This window comes from Leptonychotes weddellii, chromosome 10, assembly GCF_054177405.1.
Source record: "Leptonychotes weddellii isolate Sample4059 chromosome 10, ASM5417740v2, whole genome shotgun sequence".
In the NCBI taxonomy this organism is placed as follows: Eukaryota; Metazoa; Chordata; class Mammalia; order Carnivora; family Phocidae; genus Leptonychotes; species Leptonychotes weddellii.
In genome coordinates, this window is record NC_138378.1 from 39,023,134 (window position 1) to 39,047,342 (window position 24,209).

General features: G+C 46.3%; 1 protein-coding gene across 1 annotated transcript in view; it reads left to right on the forward strand.

Moving 5' to 3' along the window:
• The first annotated feature begins 1,470 nt into the window (after nucleotides 1-1,470).
• Nucleotides 1,471-24,209, forward strand: part of LOC102748142 (sodium/potassium/calcium exchanger 3) — a 124,590-nt gene continuing 101,851 nt past the window's right edge. Inside the window, exons 1-3 of the mRNA XM_081831983.1 lie at nucleotides 1,471-1,564; nucleotides 4,729-4,813; nucleotides 5,198-5,301. Of these exons, the coding sequence (XP_081688109.1) occupies nucleotides 1,493-1,564; nucleotides 4,729-4,813; nucleotides 5,198-5,301 (261 nt within the window). The 5' untranslated portion in view covers nucleotides 1,471-1,492. The remainder of the gene's footprint in view (nucleotides 1,565-4,728; nucleotides 4,814-5,197; nucleotides 5,302-24,209) is intronic.

The window sequence follows — 24,209 nt, forward strand, 5'->3', positions numbered from 1 at the left end:
TTCTTGGACAGATCCAGACTTGGGTGGTGTTTATATCTCATAAAGAGAGAGCCCCTCTCTCCCAGCTTCTCTGTCAATCCCTCCTTGGCCCCTTGCAGACCTTTTGCCCACCCACCACTGTGTGACAGAGAATGGAGTGTCCGGGCAGCTAGACTGGGTCATGTGCCTGCACCCTGTGCTGAGGGAGGTTGGGAATGTGTGACTGAAGGTCTGTCTGGTGGAGCAATGCTCAAAAGGAAAAGATGTTGAGAGATGAAAACATGAAAGTGGTGTCACTGCTGAGGATACTGGAACTTGAAGGATGACCCACTGTACCCATTTGATGCTTTGGGCTGCAAGTAACAGGAAAACTCCAAATCAGACTGGTCTGAATGCCCTGTTACAAAGTCCAGAGGCAGGCATGCTCCAGCACCATGTGCTCAATGGCTTGGTGATGGCATTAAGTTACTCAGGGTCAACTTCATCTCATGTCCAATTTCCCTCAATATGGCCTCCAGGAGCAGTCAGGACTTCCAGCTTCCTTGTCCATAACCAGTGCCGGAAGTTGAGAAATGGCACCCACTGGCAAGGACTATAAGACCTTTCCTGCTGTCTCACTGGGCCAGCCCAAGTCATGTGTCCACCCCTGCACCATCAGTGGGAAACACTGCATACTGATTGTCCAGTCAGTATCTACTCCTGGAGGAATGGGTGGAGTCACCTTCCCAGGGGATATGGTGGATATTGGAATGAAACTGGGGTCCCATTAGGACGGAGTGAAGGATGGATGCTAGGTGGTCAACCAACAATGAATGGAATCCAAATAAGAATTTATTAATTAGAGAAGAAACCTGGAGTTAAATAGGTAGAGAGGTAATTTATGGCCAAACAGTAGAATTCCAGGGTTTCTCTGGTCATAGCTGACAGGAAGCAAGATTGCAGAGCCTGTCCTGCAGGGAACAGCACAGTGAACAGCCTCACTTGAAGTATTCGTTTATTTATTCCTTCATTGCACATATATTATTGAGTGCTGGGGATAAATAAGATAAAGTCCATATTCTCGTGGACTTCTAGTGAGGAAGACAGACAACAAACAAATTAATATGTCAAGAAAAACAAATCAGGATAAGGTGGATACAGAGAAATGGGAGGGAGCAGAGTCCCAGGTCCCTTGCTTAGGTTGACATTGAACCAGAGACTTGAAGGACATGATGGAGTGAGCCAAGGTCATCTGAGGGGAGCTTGATTTGGGCAGAGGGAACAGCAGATGAAAAGGCCCTGAGGCAGGCATCCACAGTACGTTTGGTGGACAAGGGGGAGAGTGGTAGATGATGAGGTCAGAGGAGAGGTGAGATCACGGAGGGCCTCCCAGGCATTGCAGTCTTTGTACTTGGAGTGAGATGTTGTGTCCATGGTACCAGAGGGTGTTATTGAAGCAGAGGGTAGCCAGGCCCTCACCCTATGGCTCTGCGTTGACTCTGACTTTAACCCCTTCTTTCCTCTCTTCCAGGCCATGTACATGTTCTATGCGCTAGCCATTGTGTGTGACGACTTCTTCGTCCCCTCCTTGGAAAAGATCTGTGAGGTAAGTGCCTTATATTCTCAGCATGTCTGGGCAGGGGGTGCAATGTGCTGCTCCAGCCTCCTTCATGGAGGTCCTGGGGAGCCCTCCATGTCTGGGCAGGAGCACCAGACATCAGCATGCATCTGAGCGACTGACAATATTAGCACAAAACTCCATCAGTCCATTTAGAACATCAGGGTTCTGACCCATAGTTGGGCTTTCACCCATATGGCCAGCTCTCCCTGCTCCATTTGACAACTCATGGTGATATTTGTGTTCTACTTCCCTGTTCTCTTTTCCTCTTTTAAATACCTCTACATCCCCCATCTTCCCCTCCTCTGTTTCCTTCCACATCCGTGACCTCCCTCATGGGGTCCTTGCAGAGCCAGAGGTCTTCAGCCACACACCTCCACCACCCTGCCCCTCTCTGTACATGTGCAGAAATGTGCCAAGCAGAGACCCGAGAAGCGAGACAATGAAAGAACTGGCCACAGAGAACAGGAAAGGGACTCTTCTCACTCAGCCTGGGGAACGTCAGGTTGAAGACCAAATGACAGCCCTTTCATCAGAAAATATTCAGCGTATTTAGAACACTTTCATTCTCTCGCCTCTTTCATCTCCGTCTGTTTTGAAATGTAGTTTCCTTTATCCGGAAGCTTTCCACTTTATTTTTAATTTAGAATCCTGTTTTCCAAAAGGCTCTCTCCCAGACACGCCTCCCATCTGGGACTCGTGTCCTCGGGTAGTTCTCAGTCATCCTCCCCCTTGGTCATCCTTCCTCTTCCCTCTCCCCAACCCCCACCCCCCTGAATGGCTGATTCATTAGTTCTTGGGGGGCAGCAGAGGACCCAAGTTGCATTTCTGTGAAGTGCCCAGGTGATGCTGAGGCTGTTGGTCCAGAAACCACACTTGGAGATCGTTCACTTAAGCGGTTTCTTCTACATCCTAGAAATCTGTTTGGTTTTTGTACTTTAAATAAATAAAAGAGAATCAGACCACAGGAGCCCTGGAGGGGCCCCGGGGGGAGGTTTCTTTATTGGGCAGAAGGAGAAGGAGAGCGATGAGGTGGCATCTGAGATGGACAGTGGGCACGTGTGGGAGCCCTTTGTCCCAAGCAATGTCACCTGAGCACAGGGTCACCTTATGTAGCAGGAGAGGAGGTGCTGAAGCACCCGTAACCAGGGTAATTTGTGATCTCTGAAATACCACCACGTGGTGCTCTATTCATTATGCAAAGCAAACTACTCTCTTTCCCACACAACTTTTTTTTTATAACAAATTTACGACCCTACATAGACATGTACATATGTATTCTTGTCAGGAGGTGTTCTACTCCATAGAGGAAATCCGTAGCACCTGTGAGCACACCCCCTTGGGGAGGACATGATATGAAATAGAGCATGGTCCTTGCCATCCACAGGCCATAAGGCACAGAGCAGCTCCGGGATGAGGCACACAGGGGGCTGGATGAAATTCTGTGAAGTTGGAAAGTAGAGAGAGAGGAAAGGGGAGGGACAGCTTGATTGGGGTGGGGGGAAAAGGAGGGGCTTGTTCAGGGACAGGAGTGGAGCAGCCCTTGGAGGCATTTTTCACATTTCAAGGCAACACATTTCAAGGAAGGATATTTGTGCAGAGGAGAGTCTGAGCTCCGGGACCATGGGAGGACAACCCAGGACTGGAATTGGCCTCTGAGGAACCCTGGGGAAGGTGAGGCTAGGGCATCAGTGGTTACCAGGGCTCAGGAGGGAGTCGGGAAGGCTCTTGACAACTATGTTCTGATAGATAGAGGCGTCCAGAGGCAGGAAGACCCTACCCTTCCCGAGCTGGTGATTCGGAGCATCAGCAAGCTGTTGCCAGGGCCCAAGTGAATTAGAGATGAGAGAGGAGGGGATGTAAGGAAACCTGGGGGAAGAAGCAAACTCAGTGTTTGAAGGAGAGAGAGAGGAACTGGAGATGAGCTCAAGGTGTGGACTCTATGTCTAATGCCCATGATGGACCCTGAGCTGGAACAGACACAGCAGTCCCAAGCTCACAGCTCCTGGCAAGTCTTGACTGACCAGCAATGAGTGTGAGCTCTGTGTTAGGTTACCTTCAGGGACTTCATGTCCGGGGTCTCACCTGCACCCCTCACAGCCACAGCTTTCAACTTGAGGTATCAGCACCTCCATCTTAGAGTCGCATGTGAAGTTGAGCTGTTCAGTCCAGAGTGAGGGATCCCCAGGACTCCAGATCAAAGAGCTCCATTAGGGCTCCCACTGCAGCCTGTTGCTGGTCCAGGGAGCCAGTGGCCTACGCCAAGGCCATGCTGCCCCTCCATGGCTAAGCAAGGAAGTGCAGCTGCCCGTGCGCTGGGAAGAGGGACTGTTGGCATTCAAGACTAGCATCTCCTGGCTGGGACCCAACAGGGAACAGGCTAGTTACTGACAGCCAGCAGCTTACGTTCTGGGTCATGATTGAATGCAGAAAGGCTAAACACCCTGACCAGCCTCAAATATATATATATTTGTCTCATCTTCTTGTAGATCACCTTTTGGGTTAACAGAGTAACCTGGAGGGTTCATTGTACAGGACATCTTGACAGGGCACCTCATCCTTTCCACTCAGTCTCAACCCCACCCCCCTATTCTCCTAACTGCATTAATGATGAAAAGTAGGTTTCAGGAGGGTGACCCCTCCACCCCCAAAGCTGTTGTAACCTCCTAGAATCAAGACTTGCAAACTGATTACCTCATTTAGCCTGGGATATGCATAGTATTGAAAAAAAATCAGGATGTTTGCATAAAAATGTGGATTTGGCCATCTCTTAAGAAGTAAGACTATTTGGCAACATGGAGGGAAGTGAGTGGCACACCCTTTAGAAAGGAGGCAGATGCCCATAGTGCCTCACACCAACCCACCGCACTCCCCCCTGTCGTCTGCACAACACCTGGGGCTTCTGGGTTGGGGATTCCTAGATCTGTCAAGAGCCTTTAACTCACAGAGATATGCAGCCCTCTCCCTGATCCTGCCCCTGAGGAGGATGGCCAGAGGAGCTGTGTCCCAGCAGGGGATGGTGCAGGAAAGGCCAGTTGTGGGGGACGGGGAAGGTTATGGGAGGCCCTGAGCTCGGGACCTCAGGAGTCATGATCGCCTCTGTTCCCAGGGGAATCCCAACTCACCTGTGCTTTGTCCTTGCTCCTCTGTAGCGCCTGCACCTCAGTGAAGATGTGGCCGGGGCCACGTTCATGGCAGCAGGCAGTTCGGCCCCAGAGCTGTTCACATCCGTCATAGGTAGGTGATGACCTTGGGATATCTCAGCCCTGCCCTCTCTTAAGGACAAGGACTGTGGGGACAGAAAGGCTTCCAGCGGGTTGGCTAATAGGAAATGAGACTCTCAAGACCCCAAGGAGCAGAACACCATCTTCCCACCCCGCTGTGGTTGCTGTTACTATTTTGCTCAAGTGACAGTTTCACTTTGCATGAATGTGTCCCAGTTCCTGTGCCAATGCCTCCATGGAACAATAGCCCCGGTGCAGATTTTAAAACTCTCTCCCGTCCTCGGCCGTTTCCCGTGGACCCTGAGAATTGTCTAACTAACATTTGTGAAAACAACCCCACGCCCACATTAGAATGCAACTGGCCACAACAGCCAGGCTGACATTAGGTCTGTTTCAGGGGTCTTCATCACCAAGGGTGACGTGGGAGTCGGGACCATCGTGGGCTCCGCGGTGTTCAACATCCTGTGCATCATCGGTGTCTGTGGGCTCTTTGCTGGGCAGGTAAGGCCAGCGGCAGAACGTGGCGTGGGCTCAGAGGGGACAGCGTGGAGGTGGGGCAGGAACGCCGTCAGCATGGGGGCCAATGGTCTTGGGCAGCAGTGACATGGGATCTCACGCCCCAGGAGGCTGCCCACCTGGGACTGGAAAATGTCAGGCACCATTGTTTGGTGTCCATGTTGATGGCATACAGAGCACCCGGGTCCACATAAATAATTAACCAGCCTGAAGGTGCAGGCTACGAATCTGAAGGTGTCAAGCTCATTTTGAATGTCATGATCTGAACTGAAATGACCTAGAAAGATTTAAGGTATGGCTTTGACTCACTGGCAATAAAGCAAATAAGAGAGAGAGAGGAAACGACAGATTTTTTGTCTGCTAAAAACCATTTGCAGCTGTCACAGCATAGGACAGTTTTGCGACAGCCATCAAGTAATTTATTTACATGGTTACTTTAGCTTACTTTTGGGATCCTGAGGTTCTTTGCATGCCTGCATTTTGTCTATGGAGGCTGTTCTACTTCCAGGGGTACCCTGGGGTCTGGTGTCTGTTTGGAAAGTCCTGGGAAGACACCCAGAAGTCACCTAAGTGCAAGGCTCACTGGTAGCCTCAGCGACGCTGAGGCGCCCAAGGGTTTGCCGGCTCCGACGTCCTAATTCCCTCACAGGAACTTTGATCCTGAGCTCTGCCCAGACAGCCAGACTTTGAATGTCTTCTAGGAAAAGCACCTTCTAGAAGCCCGTTTAGGGCACTCTGCTTGCATTACTGAAGAGCCTGGTGATCCTAACCAGCTCCCTCACTGTGGGGGACACAGGGTCCTGCTAAAGGTGTTGGCTGGTTTGAAGGCTAAAGAAAGCACCATTTGAACCTTCTTCCACACCCTTTTCTGGGCCCCTGTGCTGTCCAGTCAGCCAGCCAGGGGCGCCCACCCTGCCCGTCTCTCTAACTCGAACTGGAGAGTCTCTGCAGGAGGCACCTGGGACACCGTTGCTGTTCTTCACTGCCTGTTTCTAAATGCCATCATTTCATGCCCATTGATTAGTTCAGGTTGCCTGATGAGTTGGCTGCTTCTGGGTGACAGGCAGAGGGACACCTCGATCTCTCCAGGAATGGGCTCCAGAGCCCACAGGTGTGTCCATACGTGGTGGCTGAGTTCTGCCCAATTTGCTACTGACATTTTATTTTTTCTCATCCTTTTGATCCATCATCTCTAGTCTTAGATTTTGTGGACCCACAATATGGTGTTTTTTTAGACCTCTTATAAATATTGTTAGTGCCCCCCCAAAACCAAAAACCAAAAAACCAGTCTCTGTCTTTGCCTTTGGTACACTTGCGTGGATCTCGTCTTGTGGCTGTCTTCTCGTTGCCCTGCGGAGATGAATAGTCACATCCTGCAGAAGAGGCTATTGCTGTTCACACTCTCTTAATTAGCATTGTCACCATGAGCAGTATGATTATTAACCCGGCCATTATTCATGTTGTCATTAGTGCATTAGTCATTTGTACATGCGGCTTGATGGAAAGGCAAGCCCAAAGGGGGAGAAGTAACGTAAAGAAATGAAACAAATGACAGGGAGGTATCTAGTAAATGCCAGGCAACTAATTACATATGAAGTGGCTTGCATTCATTTGTATTCATAATTTATTAGCAATGCGGTTAATCAGTGCCTTGGTTAGAACACCTGCTTAAAAGGCAGATTGCTTCCTGAACTTCAGCACGTGCTGAAGTGCTCAGTCACTTTCCCCCACCTGGAAGGTCTTTGCAAGCTCATCTCTTGGAGAGAAGTAGCCGCCACGATGTTGTTAGAAGTTGCCCGCGTGATGACTCTGGATGCCACAGCACTTCCTTCTGGTTTTCCTTGTCTCGTGCCCACTTGGAGGTTCCATCCACCTCTCTTCTTTCAGCAGTTTGTAGAATCCTGGAAGTCTTTGCAGACAGAGCAAATTATGTTTTGGAAAGAACATAGGTCAGGGACTCAGACTGGCCTGGGTTTGAATCCAGACTCTGTCCTTTGCTGGCCATGAAAACTTGGAGAAGTGACTTTATCACTCCTCTGAGCCTGTTTCCCAATCTATGGAGCGGGAGGATATAAGCCCACCTACCACCTAGCATCGCCGTAAGGGTGAAACAGAGCATGTTCAGCATTAAGCAGGAGTCAGCGTACCTGGTAAATGCTCAATAAAAGATACCATTATTGGCTCTCAAAAGAATAAGGATCCATGAGGTCCTCACCTCCAAATCCCACCATAAGTCACTGTGATCATTTGGCCAAGAAGTTGGTGGAACATCCCCCTCGGGCCAGGTGGGGAAGGGAATGAAGATCAGGGAGAAGGCGTTCTAAATGAAAATCAAAAATGAGGAGATGTTGATAGAAGAGCGATCTCAGAGGACCGGGCTTCGCCTCCATGCTGTCTCATCAGTGGGAGGGAAAGGAAAAATCGGTGAGAAATAAATCCTGCCTTACACACGGAGAAGCATTCCCAGGTGGTGGGGCCGGTGCAGTGGAACACCGCAGCAAGGGATGGATATTGGGAATTGAACTGATTAATAAATCCAATCATGGGTCTCACTTAGCATGGTTATTTATGTGGCTCCACACTTTCATTTGGCTGGGAGAATTCCCCGCGAGGGCCCACGGGCCTCTTTCTAATGTATTCTGGCCTGAAGGGCTGCTCATGACCAAGTCTGTTACTCATCTGAAATCAAAGTAATTAAGCAGTAAGGTTTGAGTTCCTGTCTCAATTAGGGTTCTGATGAATTCGATGTAATTAAATGTCTGCCGTATTTGCAGTTTGCAAACATACCCAGCGCTCTGGTGTTTGCCTAAGGTGCTTTGGGGAGTTTTATGGGACAAGAAGAAAATTGCTCCTTAGAAAGTGGCTTTTAGAGCAGTTCTTGGCATCCCCACAAGACGCGTACGGGGCTGTGGTACAAGCTTGCTTTATTTAAAAACAAAAAATAATAAGAGAGAGAACACCAACTCTCGATGCAACATACTAATGTATTTTGCATATTGTGTGGCAAGAACTTCATGCCAATTTTCAAAAAAAAATGTACTTATGAATTTAAATCCATCATCCAGTGCGCGTTAGGCTTTAAAGACATAACCACCAAGAGAGAGTAAACAGTTTAAGTGCATCCCAGATTAGGACGGTCATATTCCGTTTATTACAGGCCGGCAGATGGCTCCAGTTTATAATAAAGAACTCCAGCATCAGCACTCCTGGCATTCTCGAAATGTGCCTGATGTTCCCTGGAGAGGTCCATCTAACATTGGCTAACTTTACCTTGCTCCAAATAACACCCTGTCCATGCTGGCCCCTTTACACAAACCCAAGTAGCACCCAGAGGTTGCACATCTGAATTGAAGCCTGCCTTCAGTTGGGTTTCCACAGGAGAATCTAGGCAGTGATTCCAAGGCAGGGAGTTGATCTGAAAGGTGACCCCAGGACATGCCAGGGAGGGAGTCAGTGAGGCCAGGAAGAGAAGGTAGCCAAGGAAAGTGTGTTTAGCAAGTAAGTTACCTCTGTGGGCAGCTGGGATTTACTTCTTCTGGGGGAATGGGAGACTGTCTAGAACACAGGTCTCTAAGGTATCCAACCCAAGAGAAAGGGAACCGGGTTGTTTATCCACCAGCCTCCTCCAGTCATTGGTAAGGACTGTTCCTGCTGGACATGGGCAAGGTGGACTTTGGGAGAAAACCCCCAAGCAAAGAGACATAGAGGCTGGGCCCTGGAAGGACCTGAAATGGTAAAGGTAAAGAGATAGGAGTGTGGCCCATAAAGCATTTGCTAGAAACTCAACTAAGTCTTTAAAAATAAGCCACCCGCACGGTCTCATTTTCAACTCTCCTGGATGAAACACATGCTTCGGCACTAGGCTGACTATTAAGAGTTCAGGGCCAGGACGTCTTGCATTTAGGGAATTTCCTCTAGTGCTAAAAATAGCAGCTACCATTCTAGGTACTTGCTGCTTCCAGTTAGGATACAGAAGACCTTGGCTCCCATGGGAACACCAAAAACTAATCTGGATAATATAAAAATCATACTCGTATATGAGACCATCAGAGAACAGTGGAGGCAGGAGAGACTTGATGAACTGACTTCCAGAGAGAGGAGCCCTCTATCAGTGATCTGAGTCCTGGCAGATCTAGATGCAGGGAGAGCAAAAGGATGTGAAGATCCAGAACTTTGTGGGACGGAGATGAAGCCAGCCAAGCTACTGGTGGTACTGGAGATAGCTGGGATGTCCTGGAGTCTGAAATACTATCACGTACAATAATAATATGCTCAACAGAGGATTATAGTCCTCTCCACCACCCCCCCAAATTTGCTGGGAAAAACACAAATGAAGGCAGGACCGAGAAGCAGAAAGAGATCATTCCATCTGCACCGTCTCTCACATTCTCCCAGTCCCCCAAATCGAGGAATCCCAAATCCAACCCTAAGAATTAGGAGACTACCCCTTCCTGCATAAGCTGGGTGGGAGAGGTGGGGCTGACCAGAGGTGACCCACAGATCAGCCCCAGTCAAATGAACACTTGCTGAAATCTGAATAATCACTTCCTCGCTTTAGCCAGCAGATGAGAGCAGAACTTGACATTTCTGGGGGAAAGAAACAATCGGTATTATTCTTCAATTCTCACTTTTCTTCTGTATATAATTTCCAGGATGCAATAATAAAATCCAAAACCTGTGAGGAGGCAGGAATAGGACTCATAACCAAGGAAAAGCAGCAGCAGAAGCAAATCACAGATGATACAGATACAAGAATTAGCGGAAAAGAATTTAAAGTATCTATCTTAAATAGGGACAGATGGGGAAAAAATGAATGGTTGGGGAATTTCAGCAGAGAAGTGGAAAAAAATAAGAAAAACCAGATCCAATTTTATATATATATGTATATATATATGTATAATTATATAATAAATATAATTTCAATCTGGTTTAATGTTAATGTTAATGTTATATATATATATACATATATATATACTATATATATATACACACACACACACACAACCCTCTCATTTATTAAACTTTCCCAGTGTGCAGGCACCACAATGTGCTTTATAAATATTTGTAGAAATACACCTACTGAATTTTAAGACAGTATTATCATCATTTACATCAAGGGAGAGGGTACCTGGTACAAGAGGGGCTACCTTGAGCTGGTGAAGCCTGGATTAGAGCCCACATCGGCTGACTGTAAAATCCATTCTCCTTCTTCCTGGGGAGCCTATGACTTAAAACTCCCCAGATGTTTTTATTGCATTATTATGGTTATCTCTAGCATTTCTGTGTTCTCCAGAAGTGGGTAGTGTGGGAGCTGGGGACAATGCAAAGAAGGGACCTGTCCGCACAATGGTGGTGCCCTGGGATGGGTGCTGGAAGTACTCAGCCCAACCAGTGCTCAGCTAGAAGATTCTCTTATAATCAGATGGCATCATCTACTGCTGGACCTTCACTTCCACTAAACAGATTGGAGAATTCAGGCTGATAAACACAGTAGGAGACCCACAGACCACCCCGGTTTACCCTGTCCACCTTGGTTCCTTGCTTATCATTCTCCAGACAAAACCCAACACATCACTTAACCATGTTCCAGTTCTGAGGAGCATCCAGATTCCCCAAGAGGCTGAGGGACCAAACAGGTGAGAATGAAAAGCCCCACACACATCCCTGGAAACAGGGGCTAGAGGTCTGTAATTCCTCCTAGAAAGGGAGATGAAAGTACACAAGAGTGATTCATGGAGTACTAGAGGGGCAGGTCCCGCCGAAGGCCTCACCCTGGATGCAGGATGCTTTACTATTTGATCCAGTGAGTAGGAGAGCAAAATTTGTGGTGTGGGAGGAAACAAAGGCCAGAGTCAGGTCTATCTGGAGCAGTCCCTGGATCTATCACATTCCAGTGAAATAAGAATTTCTCCTAGTGACATCAGCTGGCCACCTGCCTCAGGAGGACCTTGCTCGAAAGCAAATCTCTAGACCTAGTTTGAGACCAACTGAACTCAGAAGAGCAGATGTACCTGCTTGAGCCCCATCTGCAGGCTCAGCTCAGCTCAAATTCGTGGACCACGCTTGGCCATGGGCAAGAGGCAGCCCTTGTTGGGCAGTTGGCCCAGGCAATGTGAACTATCCCTGCTTGATGCCCCAGTCCTATAACTGGCTGTCAGCCTTCACTGTCTCCTGGTCATTTCTTTTCCCTGGCCCATTCCCAATGCCCCTACAAGGCCAGGTACTGACAGGACTCCACACCTGATCTTCCCCCTGACACACACTTGTTCCCGGCCCCGAGTTCCATTAAAGTCACCCACCCACCTCTGCACTGCTCCATCTTAATGGCCTCTGCATCCTCATCCCAGGTCTCTTCGTTACCTTTGACTTTGGCTTATGGCACTTGTCTCTGGCTTATTCTACCTCCTTGAAATGATTTCCTGAAATCAGATCCATTCTTGGACCCACGTGTAGATTAGTTAAGAGGCTTTCAGGTTCAGGTAACAAAAAATCCTCATCTCTAACTGGCTTCTTAAATGAAGGGACTTTATCGGTGTCTCTGAAAATACAGAGGAAAATGGATATCAGGCATGGTTTGCTCAGGGCTCCAGCCCACTTTCTGTGATTATCTTATCACTAACCTTCTCTGACTCCTTCCTCAGACTATCCTTCGAGGCAAAAGATGACTGTAGTGGTTTCATGACTCATAGACACACACCACATTGACCAGAAGAGAAGAATGTCTCTCTACCCACCATACCTCTCATCCCCCACCTGGCATGATCAAACAAAAATCTGAGTGGGCCAACTTGGGTCACCTGACCACCCCTGAACCAGTCATTGTGGCAAAGGAACTAGAGTAACCCAATTGGCTTAGGGTAATCAAGAACCACCTTCCCATTTTCTTCTTCTCCCCAGAACTAAAAATGTGATCAGTTCTGCCCCAAGTATATAGCTTTTGGTGGAGAGTTGTAGGCTATAGAGTAACATTCCCTAATTTATACTTAGGGAAATTTACTTGAATTACCCTGGGGGGAAAGGCACCCTATGGAGATAGATGGTGGCAGGGAGACCAGTTAGGAAGTCTGTGGTGAAGCATGAGCTGAATTTGGGGCAGTAACAACTATAAGAAGTGGTTGTTAGATGTAGAATATTTTTGGAGATGGTGCCAAGATTTGCTGATGAATTGGAAATGGGGGTAACAGAATGAGATAAATCGTGGAAGATTCGGGATTTTGGTCGTGACCCATGTAAATGGGTCTTGGCAATACAAATGAGTATAAATTGGTCATGAGAACTGAGGAGGGTTTGTTTTCAAAGAATAGCCAGCCTGTTATCTAACGTATTCTAAAGTCTACCCTGGTGTGTCAGATCTAGAAACTTGGTAAGGGGGCCAAAATACATTGTGAGGTGTTTTTTTTTTTAATTCAAAGTCTAATCAGCCATCTGTTACTCACCAGCCATTTTGCTGGCCAGCTTTTGTCACTAACAGCCCTACTCAGCCTGCCTGAGCAACCCAGCCCAACTGTCTTAAAGAGCCACTGCTCCTATTGGTGTCATTTGGGGTGAAAGCCCTGATTAGCACCTTCTAGGACCTCAGATGCAGTGACACCTGAGTCCTGGATGGCACTGCCCATCTCATGTCAACCTCAGTCTTTGTGAATTTACAGCTGACACCTGGGAGCTCCATAGACTTCCTTGATGGTTGTCATGATCTTGCATTTGGTGAAGTCAGATAAGAACAGTTGAAATCCCCAGCATTTACTGTGGTGTGGCTGGACCCACCATTTTCTCTATCATTTTCTTTCCCCTACATACCCTGGGTCCAGATAGAGCTGGGATATTGTATTAGATCATACTAGGCTGCAGTACCATGCCGGTGTCTTTATTCCAGGTTCTCTGAATTCCCAATGAGCCCTGTCTCTACTTGCTAATTCATTAGGACTCAGTTTGCAACTTGAAAATTGAGGAAGCAGTAGGAAGCAACCAAGGAAAATTTTGTGGATCTTTTTGCCCTTTTTTGTTTTAATATGACCAAACACTTTTATAGTTCACTCTTTTCTATTCCAGGCCAATCTCCTTTTATTTATGTGAAGTAAGACATTTATGCCCTCCTGATCCAGCTGATCTTTCCTGCAGGGGAAATATCACTCTGCATTTAAATGGAAACCTTAAGATTGGACCTGAGCCTGAATCTCCAAGTGAGAAATAAACAAATGTCATTAACCTTTCCAGATAGCGTGCAGACCATTTGGGGCAACGGGAGAGCTCATGTACCAAATGTCTGGCTTTTACAGGCAAAGTCAGATGGAGTAGAGGTTGGCCTGGGGCTTTCCTCCCCCTGACTCAACCAAAGGGCAGCTTATGTTTACACGGCAGGAAGGGGAAATCTCTTTCCCCATAGTAGATAGACATTAGCTGCCACTCTCCAGGAGATTGGGGAAGAAAATGGCTTTGGTGTGCTTTATTTGTGATTTTTTTTCCACCAAGATCATACAGTAGCTATAGTTGGGGCATGGAAAATGAGAATTAGGGTATTTGATGCAGTAGTCCCCAATGGGGGGATTCAGGGCTAGGTCAGCTGTTAGACAGCATGAGACCTTTGGCTTTCATCATGTCAAGATCTTGGTCATTATACAGTAAACCTTATTTTTCCATTCCCTTGCTCTGTCTCTGATCACCACGACATGCAGCTGCTAAAAACACGGGTTCTAGGTTCCCCATAGCATCTTTGCCTTTTTTTTCCTTGTTTTTTAATTATATATAACATTCTTCTGCTTCCAGCTACCATCTATTTTTATTTTCAATTAAAGACTGTTTTAGTATTAACAGCTCATCTTTACTGGGATTTCATCTGAGTTAATACAAAATTTTATAGATATAAACTCAGTTCATGCTTCCATCAACCCCATAGAGTAGCTGTTGTTTTTCTCATTTTACAGATGCGAAAACTGAGCCCAGAGAGGGAGGTGGGGAAACTTGCCCCAGACCACACATCCAGGAATAGCAGAGCTGGGATTCAGAACTAGGCCGTCTCGTTCTAGAATGTGTATCCTTAATCCCTGTGGAACAAAAACCAGCAGAGGAAAGCAATGCGGGGTCTTTCATGGCGGAAGGCTGTAGAAAAACACGTTTTGCCACTGAAAGAAGAGGCCCTCCCAGATTGTCAGATAGCTCTTCTTTCTGGTCTCAAAGTGTCTACATGTATGGGGTTTCCTTTAACTCCTTCTGTTTTAGAACTTTTTATAGAAAGTGCTGAGACCGGCAGCCTGGGGGGCTGTCTCTGAGTGAAAAACCAGATGATGTCTCCTTTCAGCAACAGAGACTCTGTTGTGAGCTGCATTTATACATGCTTTGACTACAGCAGGTGTTGAAATGTGTTGTGGGATGAAATGGACGTCAAGACTCTCTAATACCACTGCTATGGTGCAGGGACCTTCCACAGCACAGAGCAGCAGAAGGTTGGCCATCCTGTTGCCCCACATTGATTGGGGTTGCCCCTGATTGATTGGCGCAGCCCATTCTGTCCTTGGCCTATATTCTTTCTTTTAGGGGAGTCCATTCTATTTCAGGGAAAAGGAGGAAAGATTGAGAGGGATAGCCAGGTGGGTTCTTACTTGACCTGGAGAGGCAAGGTGTGTCCCTGGTGAAATGTCGGTTTCCTTTTCAGAAACACATTTATTTTGGAGCCCTTGGGTGGCTTGGTTTTGCTTGTACCACTTGTGAAGGCCCAGGGGCCAGGTTGAAGGCCCACGGGAGTCTTCCTGAGAGAAGCTTCCGTGTTCTCTGCACAAAGCTGTGAACCAAATTGCTGCAGGGAACAAAGGATTCTTTGGGGCTGAGGTTCTAGGTAAAGATCTAGGATGTTTCCAGACAACTTCCATGCAAGGGCCATGAGATGGGAACAAAGGAGCAACTTGGGGGAACAGAAAGGAAGGCAGTGCTTCTGGAGAGGGGGACCTGGGGGAGAACCAGGGGTGAAGCAGGGCCGGCTCCTAAAGGTCCCAGTGAGGGGTTTGGTTGCAATCAGGACAGTGTTCTAGGGAAATACTTGGGGGCACTTTCCCTGGTGAAACGTCACAGAAATATGCATGTTAACCTAGGTCTGTCGAGGTGTTAGATGGTTCTAAACCAGCTTAATGCCACAAGGGCAACATCTCTAATACCACCCAAGTGTGGGTCCCCACCATGTCTGCCTTTGGATGTTGGCTCAAAACCCCCAATCACTGCCTCTGAGGAACTTCCCCAAGGAGCCCCCCCACCCTCCCTCACTTCTCACCAGCTCTGTATCCTCACATCAAATCACCCCCTTTTTGCTTAGCCTTGGTTCCATTCCTAAAAGAGTATGCAGTCCATTAGCCTTAGTCACCTTCTCCTCTTTGTCTTATTCTAAATCCTTTTATCCTTCAAATTCTCAGCATTCCCCTCTTGCTGAGACTTTTCTGATTAGCTAGTCCCAAGCCCAAGTATTTGCCTCCCCCACTCAGGGGCCCATTTCCCCTTCCTCCTTCGCCCATGTTGGAATACTTGGTCTGACCAAGGCTTATGCCACTTCCAGGTGCAAGAGTTAAATTGGGAAGTCATTCGAGTGCTGAAAATTTAGAATTTGCTTGGGTGGTCTGGTGGTTTATTATGAACAACAGGTTGGAATATTTGAAACTGAGACTGTCTATAGATAGGCCCCTTTGTTTGTCTGCCTCTCACAGTCTTCTCTCAGGTGTTACTTTTGAGTTGTAATTTGACAGATTTCTATTCAGGCTGAGCTTCCTCTACTTTCCAGACTCTCTCTGTGGTGCTTAAAGTGAGTGTACCCTGCTGTTTTAGTCTCCCCCAGATGAAAGTTGGCCTAAATCCTAGTGAAAGGGGATAGGCTTTACTGAGAGCAAGGCACAACATGTGCATTTTCTTGTTTATTCCTCATAATAAACATCAGGGTATAGTTACCCCTAATTTGAGAAATGAAGACATTTGACAAATGTGGTAGCCAGCCTCCAAGATGGTGTCCCACTTCTGGTATTCTGGCCTCTTTGTTCCCCTCCCACACTGAACAAGGATAACCCATGTAACCAATAGTGTATTGTGGAAAAGGCAGTGTGTGGCTTTGAAGGCTGGCCATGGAAGGCATGAGAGATTCTACCTCCCTTTCTCTCTTGGAAAACTTGTCCTGGGGGAAGAGGCAGCCATATTGTGAGGATACTCAAGCAGCCCTGTGTTGAGTTCAATGTGGGGAGAAACTGAGGCTTCTTGCCAACAGCCCCAGTGTACCAGCCCTGTGACTGAGCCACTTTAGAAGCAGCTCCTTCTGCTCCTGTAAGTTATCAGATGACTGTGGCCCCAACAAACATCTTCCTTGCAACCTAGTGAGACCTTGAGCTAGAATGACGCAGCTGAGCCACTTCCAAATTCTGAACCCTCAAAAACTCCATGAGATAATAACCGTTTTTTGTGTGTGTTTAGTTGCTAAGTTTGCTGGTAGTTTGTTACACATGGTAGGTAACTAATACAGTAAAATTTACCCCCATTTGGTAAATGACAAAGCAGGCTCGGAGATATCAGGGATTTGCCAGGAAATGGCAGAGCAGGTACTCGGGCCCACACCTATTTCACAGAAAAGTCCATGCTCCCACCTCCTTGCATGACTGCCTGTGGCATCTGATTTTTGACAGGCAGATAATACCAGGTAAAAGCAACAGACCTCATTGACTTCATCTCAATCTTGCAATGGTCTTAGATTTGGGGAACCCTAAGATACTGTGGAATGGTTAGAGACAAATCTGTATGAAGTGCTTGATTGATCAGATTTAATTAAAGCTCCATACTCACCCAGTTCAACTACAGCTGTCTGATGTTTAGACCTTCACCCTGTGTTTATTTCTAGCTTTTTCTCTATAATTTTTTACATCATTTAAATCCACTGCCTAAATAGTCTTTTTCCAATTAGAATTTTTACTAAGCTTTCTCTGCAAAAAAGATCTTTTCTTTTTTCCCTTTCTTTTCTTTTCTTCTTCCTTTCTCCCTCTCTTCCTTCCCTTCCTCCCTCCCTCCCTTTCCTCCTTCCTTCCTTCCTTCTTTCCTTTCTTTCTTTATTTAAAATGTAGTTTTGGTGTTAGAATGTAATAGCAACATGTGAGTTTCTGAAGCTGATGTCAACCTATTTTTAGGATTTTTAGCAATTATATTGACTGCCATTAAGAGATGCAGGTCCAATTCCATGAGCCTGCCATTGAAAAGATATTCTTCCCAGCACAGGCTTTCTGACATCCACCTGTGGAGTCTCTGTTTAGAGACCTGATGCTTCATCCTCTTCTCCAGCAACTCAAAACCACCAAATTGTCAAAGCTTCAGTTTTCACCACGAACCAGTCTGGTGAACTTGCCAAACCAAAAGAAAACTAGTACACCCTAATAGCTTTGAAAAGGAAAAGGAAATTCTCCCTATCAGGCTGCTTTTTTCCCAGCTCTTCCACTGAATGGTAGCTGGAAGCAGCAGCACAAGGTTTAGTGGGCTGTGAAGGGAAGAGGCTGCCCCTTGCCTGTTCCTGCTCTGAGCTGTGCCCACTCTCTGAAGCCAGTTCTGACACCCAGTTCGAATTCCTAGCCTGGCAGTAGGTGGGGCCTCCTGATGCCCCCAGGTGGGCTTGCTGTTTGGCTCAGCAAAAGAGAGCTGGCCAAACTAGCCAGCCCCCCATTCTTTCTGTCCCTGAAATAAAAGTGGGTCTGTGACATTATACCTGGAGCTCTGTGCTCAGCAAACTCCTCCCCTTGAGAGTTATTCTGGGGTGCAGATGAGGGCAGGCTGCCTGCTTGGGTTCCACGTGAACATGCTGCTCGCTGGTGTGTGTGGACTTGTCTTGTTCTAATTACTACCTGCTGAGTGCTTAGGGCTTCCAGCATAGGGGAGGGGGACTTCTGTTACTGAACAGAGCTTCTTACAGCAGGGATGATTCTGGTTGAGAATGGTTCAGGCAGTGCCCACAGAAGTAAGGGCAGTGAGTATTGATCTTATTTTTTATTCCATAGCTCAGAATGTTTAAAAATTGTTTGGTGCTGAAATGAAGAAACACATTTCTTATAAGGTATTTCAAGCTCCAATGAAGTTCTAAGACTTCTCTGTAAATTTGAATCTGAACGATTGCTTTGCAAATAGGATTCATCTGATGTCGAGGAGTGAATTTTTAGAGCGCAGGGAAGTATGCTATGACCTCTTCTCTGTCCATAAATATAAATAGAAGGCATTTGTATGTCCCTTATGTGTAGGAGGGAGATCAGAGGGGGCATAGGCCATGTGGGACTGAGGATGTAGAGGGAAGAAAGCCAGGGAAGGTCACGAACCACAGAAGAATGACCAGGGCAGATGGGTGGGCTGATGCTCAAAAGCAGGGAGTGGCTTGTCCACACACACAGCTAGTGACTGTCAGACTATGAACTGAACTGAACCCTACTGTTGTGCTTTGGGTCCAGCCTCCTTTGGCCGTTCCAGTGCATATGTGCACAATGTGTGACTAAGCTGTGCTTTGTACCTGGTTCACCTGTCAGTCCTGCCCTTCTGCAGCCCCTCAGGCCCCTTCATGAATTAATGAACAGACACGTGGGCATGAAGGAGAGATGGACAAGTTGAGTGGGTCCAGAGAGTTATCTTAAAGGAAGCCACCAGAAAGATGAGTCAACTCAAAGATACTCTTGGAGAACCTATAAGATATGACTTGCTTCCTTCTCCTGCCCCCACTCCCCAATACACACACACACACACACACACATACACACACACTCACATATCTATAAAGTGATTTACTATAAGGAATTGACTCACATGATTGTGGAGGCTGAGAAGTCCCAAGACCTGCAGGGTGAGTCAGCAAGCTGGAGACCACAGAAAAGCTGATGGTATAGCCCAAGTTCAAAGGCCTAAGACCTATGAAAGCCATGGTGTAAGTTCCAGTCCAAGTCCAAGTCTGAAGGCAAAAGACCAATGTCCTCACCCAAAGACAGGCAGAGAGAAGAAATTATGTCTTTCTCAGCTCGTTACTCTCATCAGGCCTTCAATAGATTGGATGAGGCCCACCCACATTGGGGAGGGCAGTCTCATCCAGAAACACCCCTGCAGACATGCCTGGAAATAATGTGTAACCAAATATCTGGGCACTCTATGGACCAGTCAAGTTGACATATAAAATTAGCCATCCCACCATCCCATCTGAGTTCTTCAGGTGCATTGAGTGTGTACCCCTTGGGTTCTGTCTCACACTTTAAGCCTCAGCCTCATGGCAGACACTCCACATCCAGTCTGTTGTTGAATCTGATTGATTCCTCCATCACAGCATTTCTTGTATCTGTCCCTTCCTTTCAAGTCCATTGACAACATCCAATGCAGTCCATGACTCTGGACTGCCAGAGTCCCCTCACTCTTGTCTTTTTGCCTTTTAGCTCCTCTTCCTCAAATACATTTTCACATCTACTAAACTTCCTGAATCTCCTCACTGATGTCATCTTTTACCTGCAAGGCCCACCTTCCATGGTCACATCCTGGTGGCCATTTCCCATTTCTGGCTGTCTCTTACCTATCCACATTTTCAGCAGAATTGAACAGCTTATTGTGTCTGTTCCCATTTTCTTACCTCTGGACAAGTGCCTACATATATGTTGTTCCTTCTAGCTGAAATGCCTTTCTCCTCTCTGTTCACTCCACACCATCGCCCAAATCTGAAAGTGCAAGTCATTTTTGTCCTTCAGGGTTCTATTCAGTGTCACCCCCTGCAAGAAGCCTTCCCTGATTTCATCTGGTGGACAAATCTCCTCTTCTTTGAACTCCCATAGCGGTTTTTCAGTTTGGTTATTGAAGTGTGCAGATGATAAGCTCTAGTAAACTCCTAAACTTGGCTGTCCAAATGGATTCTTCTGGTATTTGCTTTCTCTGATGATGGTGATATGGGGGTGAAGGTGTAGGGGAAATACATACACTTGTGTGTATCTATTAGCAGTGCGGCTTAAATACACCTTTAAGGCAACAAGCAATGTGAAGTTACAGGTTGGTAAATGATTAACTGCCAAATGAATTGTACCGTTTTTAAGATCCCAATGCATTATTCTACAACATGAGTTAAATGTGGTCCTTTGGTATCTGTGACATTTGCTGGTGTCTTATGTCCACACACAGTTCAATAAAGAAGTGTAACTAAGTCAACAGCTTTTCTTTGCAGATTAGCAACACTTGCTCCATTTTTCAGGAATGCTTTTATAGTCTCTATGGAATCACCATGTAACAATAAGGCTTTTAAAAAAGAAGAAGAATGATATTTTTTAAATAGATAAAGAGAGCATAATGTATAATGGAGCCAGGGGTCCTCATTGATCTATATACAGGATTCATTACCTGATCCCCTGCTGTTAAGCGGTTTGCATAGAGAAGCAGAGTTGTTAAAACACACAATGTTCACTAGTGAATTGAGCACTTGAAAAAAATGAGCCCCCCTCATCCACCCTTCCTTGCTTAACAATAGCGTCTCTTTCCACCCCCATATCAGTCTTTTTGTCCAGTTTATGGCTATTTGTTGGACAGTGTATCATCCCACAGAAATGCAAATCTCATGAAGTTGATGCATGGAGAATTGTTTACACCCCACACACAAAGTTATTATTAAATGAGGATCTCACAATTGAGGACGAACATAAACAAGGATGATGACACAGGTTCTATACCCTTCCGAAAAAAATGATTCAACTAGTAAAGAATTAGGATTAGAGACTTGGGAAACTAGACAAAACCCTTGAATATTTTCCCCAAAACTCTCTCTGTGGTTATGGGAAAGTGGACATGAAGGGGCATTGTTATCTCATGCTTTTCTACTGCGTTATGGGGAAATTACACCAAAGAACAATCAACATTTGATCCCTCCCTCATTCGCTATAACAAGCAGGGCATGGTTGCTCTTAGAACATAAATTTTTAAGGAAACCTTAGGTCTCTATTTTATTTTTCAAGATAAAATATCAGTGCAACTTTCCTTCATTTCAAGTAGTCTGCATGAAGTTATCTTTCTCCTCTTCTGGTTATCCCCATGTATATTATATTTAAATAATGGAAGACGTTTCTATCTCTGAAAAAGGACTTGGAGGTCAAAAAGCATTTGGTTTGGGGGTGTCTGTATTTCTGTGAGTCGGTGGAAGAGGTAACAGTAACTGAACTTTGTGGGGTTTGCCATCTGAATAAGCATTTGTTCCTCTAAATCATAACTGTGGATCCTTGATTTATACCCACTGAGTTAATATGCCGGTGTTGGATTGCATACCAGGAAACTCAGGTGGAAAACTATTTGTTCGTGTTCCTTATGAGCCAGCTACAGTCTGTTGCTCAGTTCTGATAAAATAAAACTTTTCCTGGAAGTTGGTGCTTTTTTCTTATTCTTTCTTCTCTTTTTCTTCTCTCCTTCCTCTTTTTCCTCCTCCATTGTCCTCCTCCTTCTCCCCTTCTTTTTGGGTTTTGTTCTGTTGTTTTTTGTTTTTGTTTTTGTTTTTTTACCAAATATTATTTCACTTATGCAGAGATAGCTTGGGATCTTCTAGCTACTCTTTCTCTTCTTCAAGTTGTAGAATGTGAATACTGAAAATGACCTTAGTGGTGAGCTAGCCTACCCCGCTCATTTTAAAGATGAGAGAACTCTGGCTAGAGACAGAATGGTAGAGCTGGATTGGGCCCCTTACCCCATCCAGTCATGGCTCTAATCCATGTCCTCTAAGCCACGCCCTGCTTCCTGGTGGGAATGGCCATGAAGGGGAATGACACAGAATATAGGGACACCAGATCTTGGAAACTTTCCCCCTGTATACAGTTTTGTATTTCCTAGAAGTAGACCTTCAGACAAAATTCAAGAGCAAGTAATTTATTTGGGACTGGATCCCAGGAAACCCGAATGTGAAAGAGACCAAGGAGACAAAGAAGCACCCACAGGTGTGCTGTTAAGCAGGTTACTGCCCTAGACAGCTGGGACTCAATCCATGGGGAAACTCTGGGAAATGGTAGAAAACATGTACTCGGAGGTGTGACTCCATAGCACTTCCAGCCTGGCCCATGTGAAGGCAGAGTAGACAATGTTCTGGCAAAGCTGCAGGTGCTGGAAGTTGGAAGTCCAGCCTATGTGCATGGAAATTGTTGATGCTGATGGGATATGGGCAGGAGATTAGCTATGTCTTCCATACACTGTATCACAGAAACACACCATAGAGAGAATGGGATCCTCTTTCCTGCTCTCAGGGAGGAAGATACTAGTTTTACAGATGCTAAGTTCCTTTTTCAAGAAGGATAGGAGGAAGGGGGAACTAGAACACACGACAGCCCTAAATTTTTAAGTGACTCCCTTTCAGCAGGAATCCTTTGGGGCAAGTCTCACCAACACACAAAACCCCTGCAAATTCAGTAGGTTTGTGGATAAGTTTAGGATAAAAGGCCAGTTTTAGCCAGCCTGTCTCCACTGCAAGATTCTATGCTTCTCTGCCTGTTTCTCCACCTTTAAAATGTTGGTTAATGGGGCGCCTGAGTGGCTCAGTTGGTTAAGCATCTGCTCAGGTCATGATCCCTCTCCCTCTGCCTGCCTGTCTGCCTACTTGTGATCTCTCTCTCTCTGTGTCAAATAAATAATCTTTTAAAATAACATAAAATAAAATAAAATGTTGGTTAAATCCATCACTGACCTGGTTCTTGAGACAGAAAGGAAATGAAATGGTTGCAACATGTTCAGAGATTCTTTGAAAACAGTGATCAGTCTGATCCTCACCTAGGATTCCTGATATCTCAATCAGCACCCCCAAGCAGAATGGCCCATACACAAATGATTATTGCCATTTTCACCCATAAAGCCACTAGAGGCCAGATTAACATGGGGAAATTTACCTGACTACTCCTGAGTCTTTGTCAATGCTACACCTTCTCCAAAGCCTTTTTGGACCTTTGGGAATTCAGGTAGTTTACACCTCTTCAGCCACCCTCCAAAAACCAAACTTCTTCCTGAGTGAAAAGAATAAGAATCTATAATCCGAGGGTTCAAAGGACACATCTCTCAGTTCATATTTTCTCCCAATATAGTATCCCTTGAATAGATTCTTGATCCCCTCGAATCAGGTGTGTGCTCCTTCACTTCCCTATAACTGCTCTCATCAAAGTCACGGTGACCTCGGGTAGCTAAATCTGAAGCTGATTTGCAGCCTTCTCACTTGCTGTAACAGCAGTGAGTTGTTTCATCCTGGAGAGACTTCCTCTCCTTGGCTTCCAGGCTCCACACAGCCCTGGCTCACCTCCCCGCCGCTCCCCCTTGTCTCCTTGGTTGGTTTGTCCTCATCTCTCCACCGGACAAAAAAACAGAGTGCTCTGTCTTCTGACCGATTCTCTTTTCTCTCCACACTCATTTCCAGGCTTGTGGCATTAAATGCCATCCACATGCTGATGATCCTAGACCCCTATCCCCAGTCACCTATGGGACTTCTCAAATATGTTCAAACCTGGACTCCTGACTTCCTGCAAATCTGTTCCTCTAGTGGTATTTCTTATAAGTAAATGGTGTCTCCATCTTTGCAGAGGCTGAAAGAAATCTTGGAGTCATCCTTGGTGACTCCAGACCCCATAATCCATGTCCAGACTATCAGGAAATCCTCTTGGCTGTGCCTTCAGAATACATCCAGAATCCGACCTCCTCTCACCACCTCCACAGCTGTGGTTCTGGGCGAGCAACCGTCATCCCTCCTCAGGATTGCTGCATAGGCCCTTGGGTGTTCTCCTTGTTTTTTCCTCATCCTTTCCAGCTCTGTGCCCCACAGAGTAGCCAGAATGACATTTGAAGTTCTAAGGGGGAGCATATCACCACTCAGCTTAAGCTCTCCATTAGGCTCCTGTCACACTCAGAATGAAAGCCAAATAATAGCCTCCAGG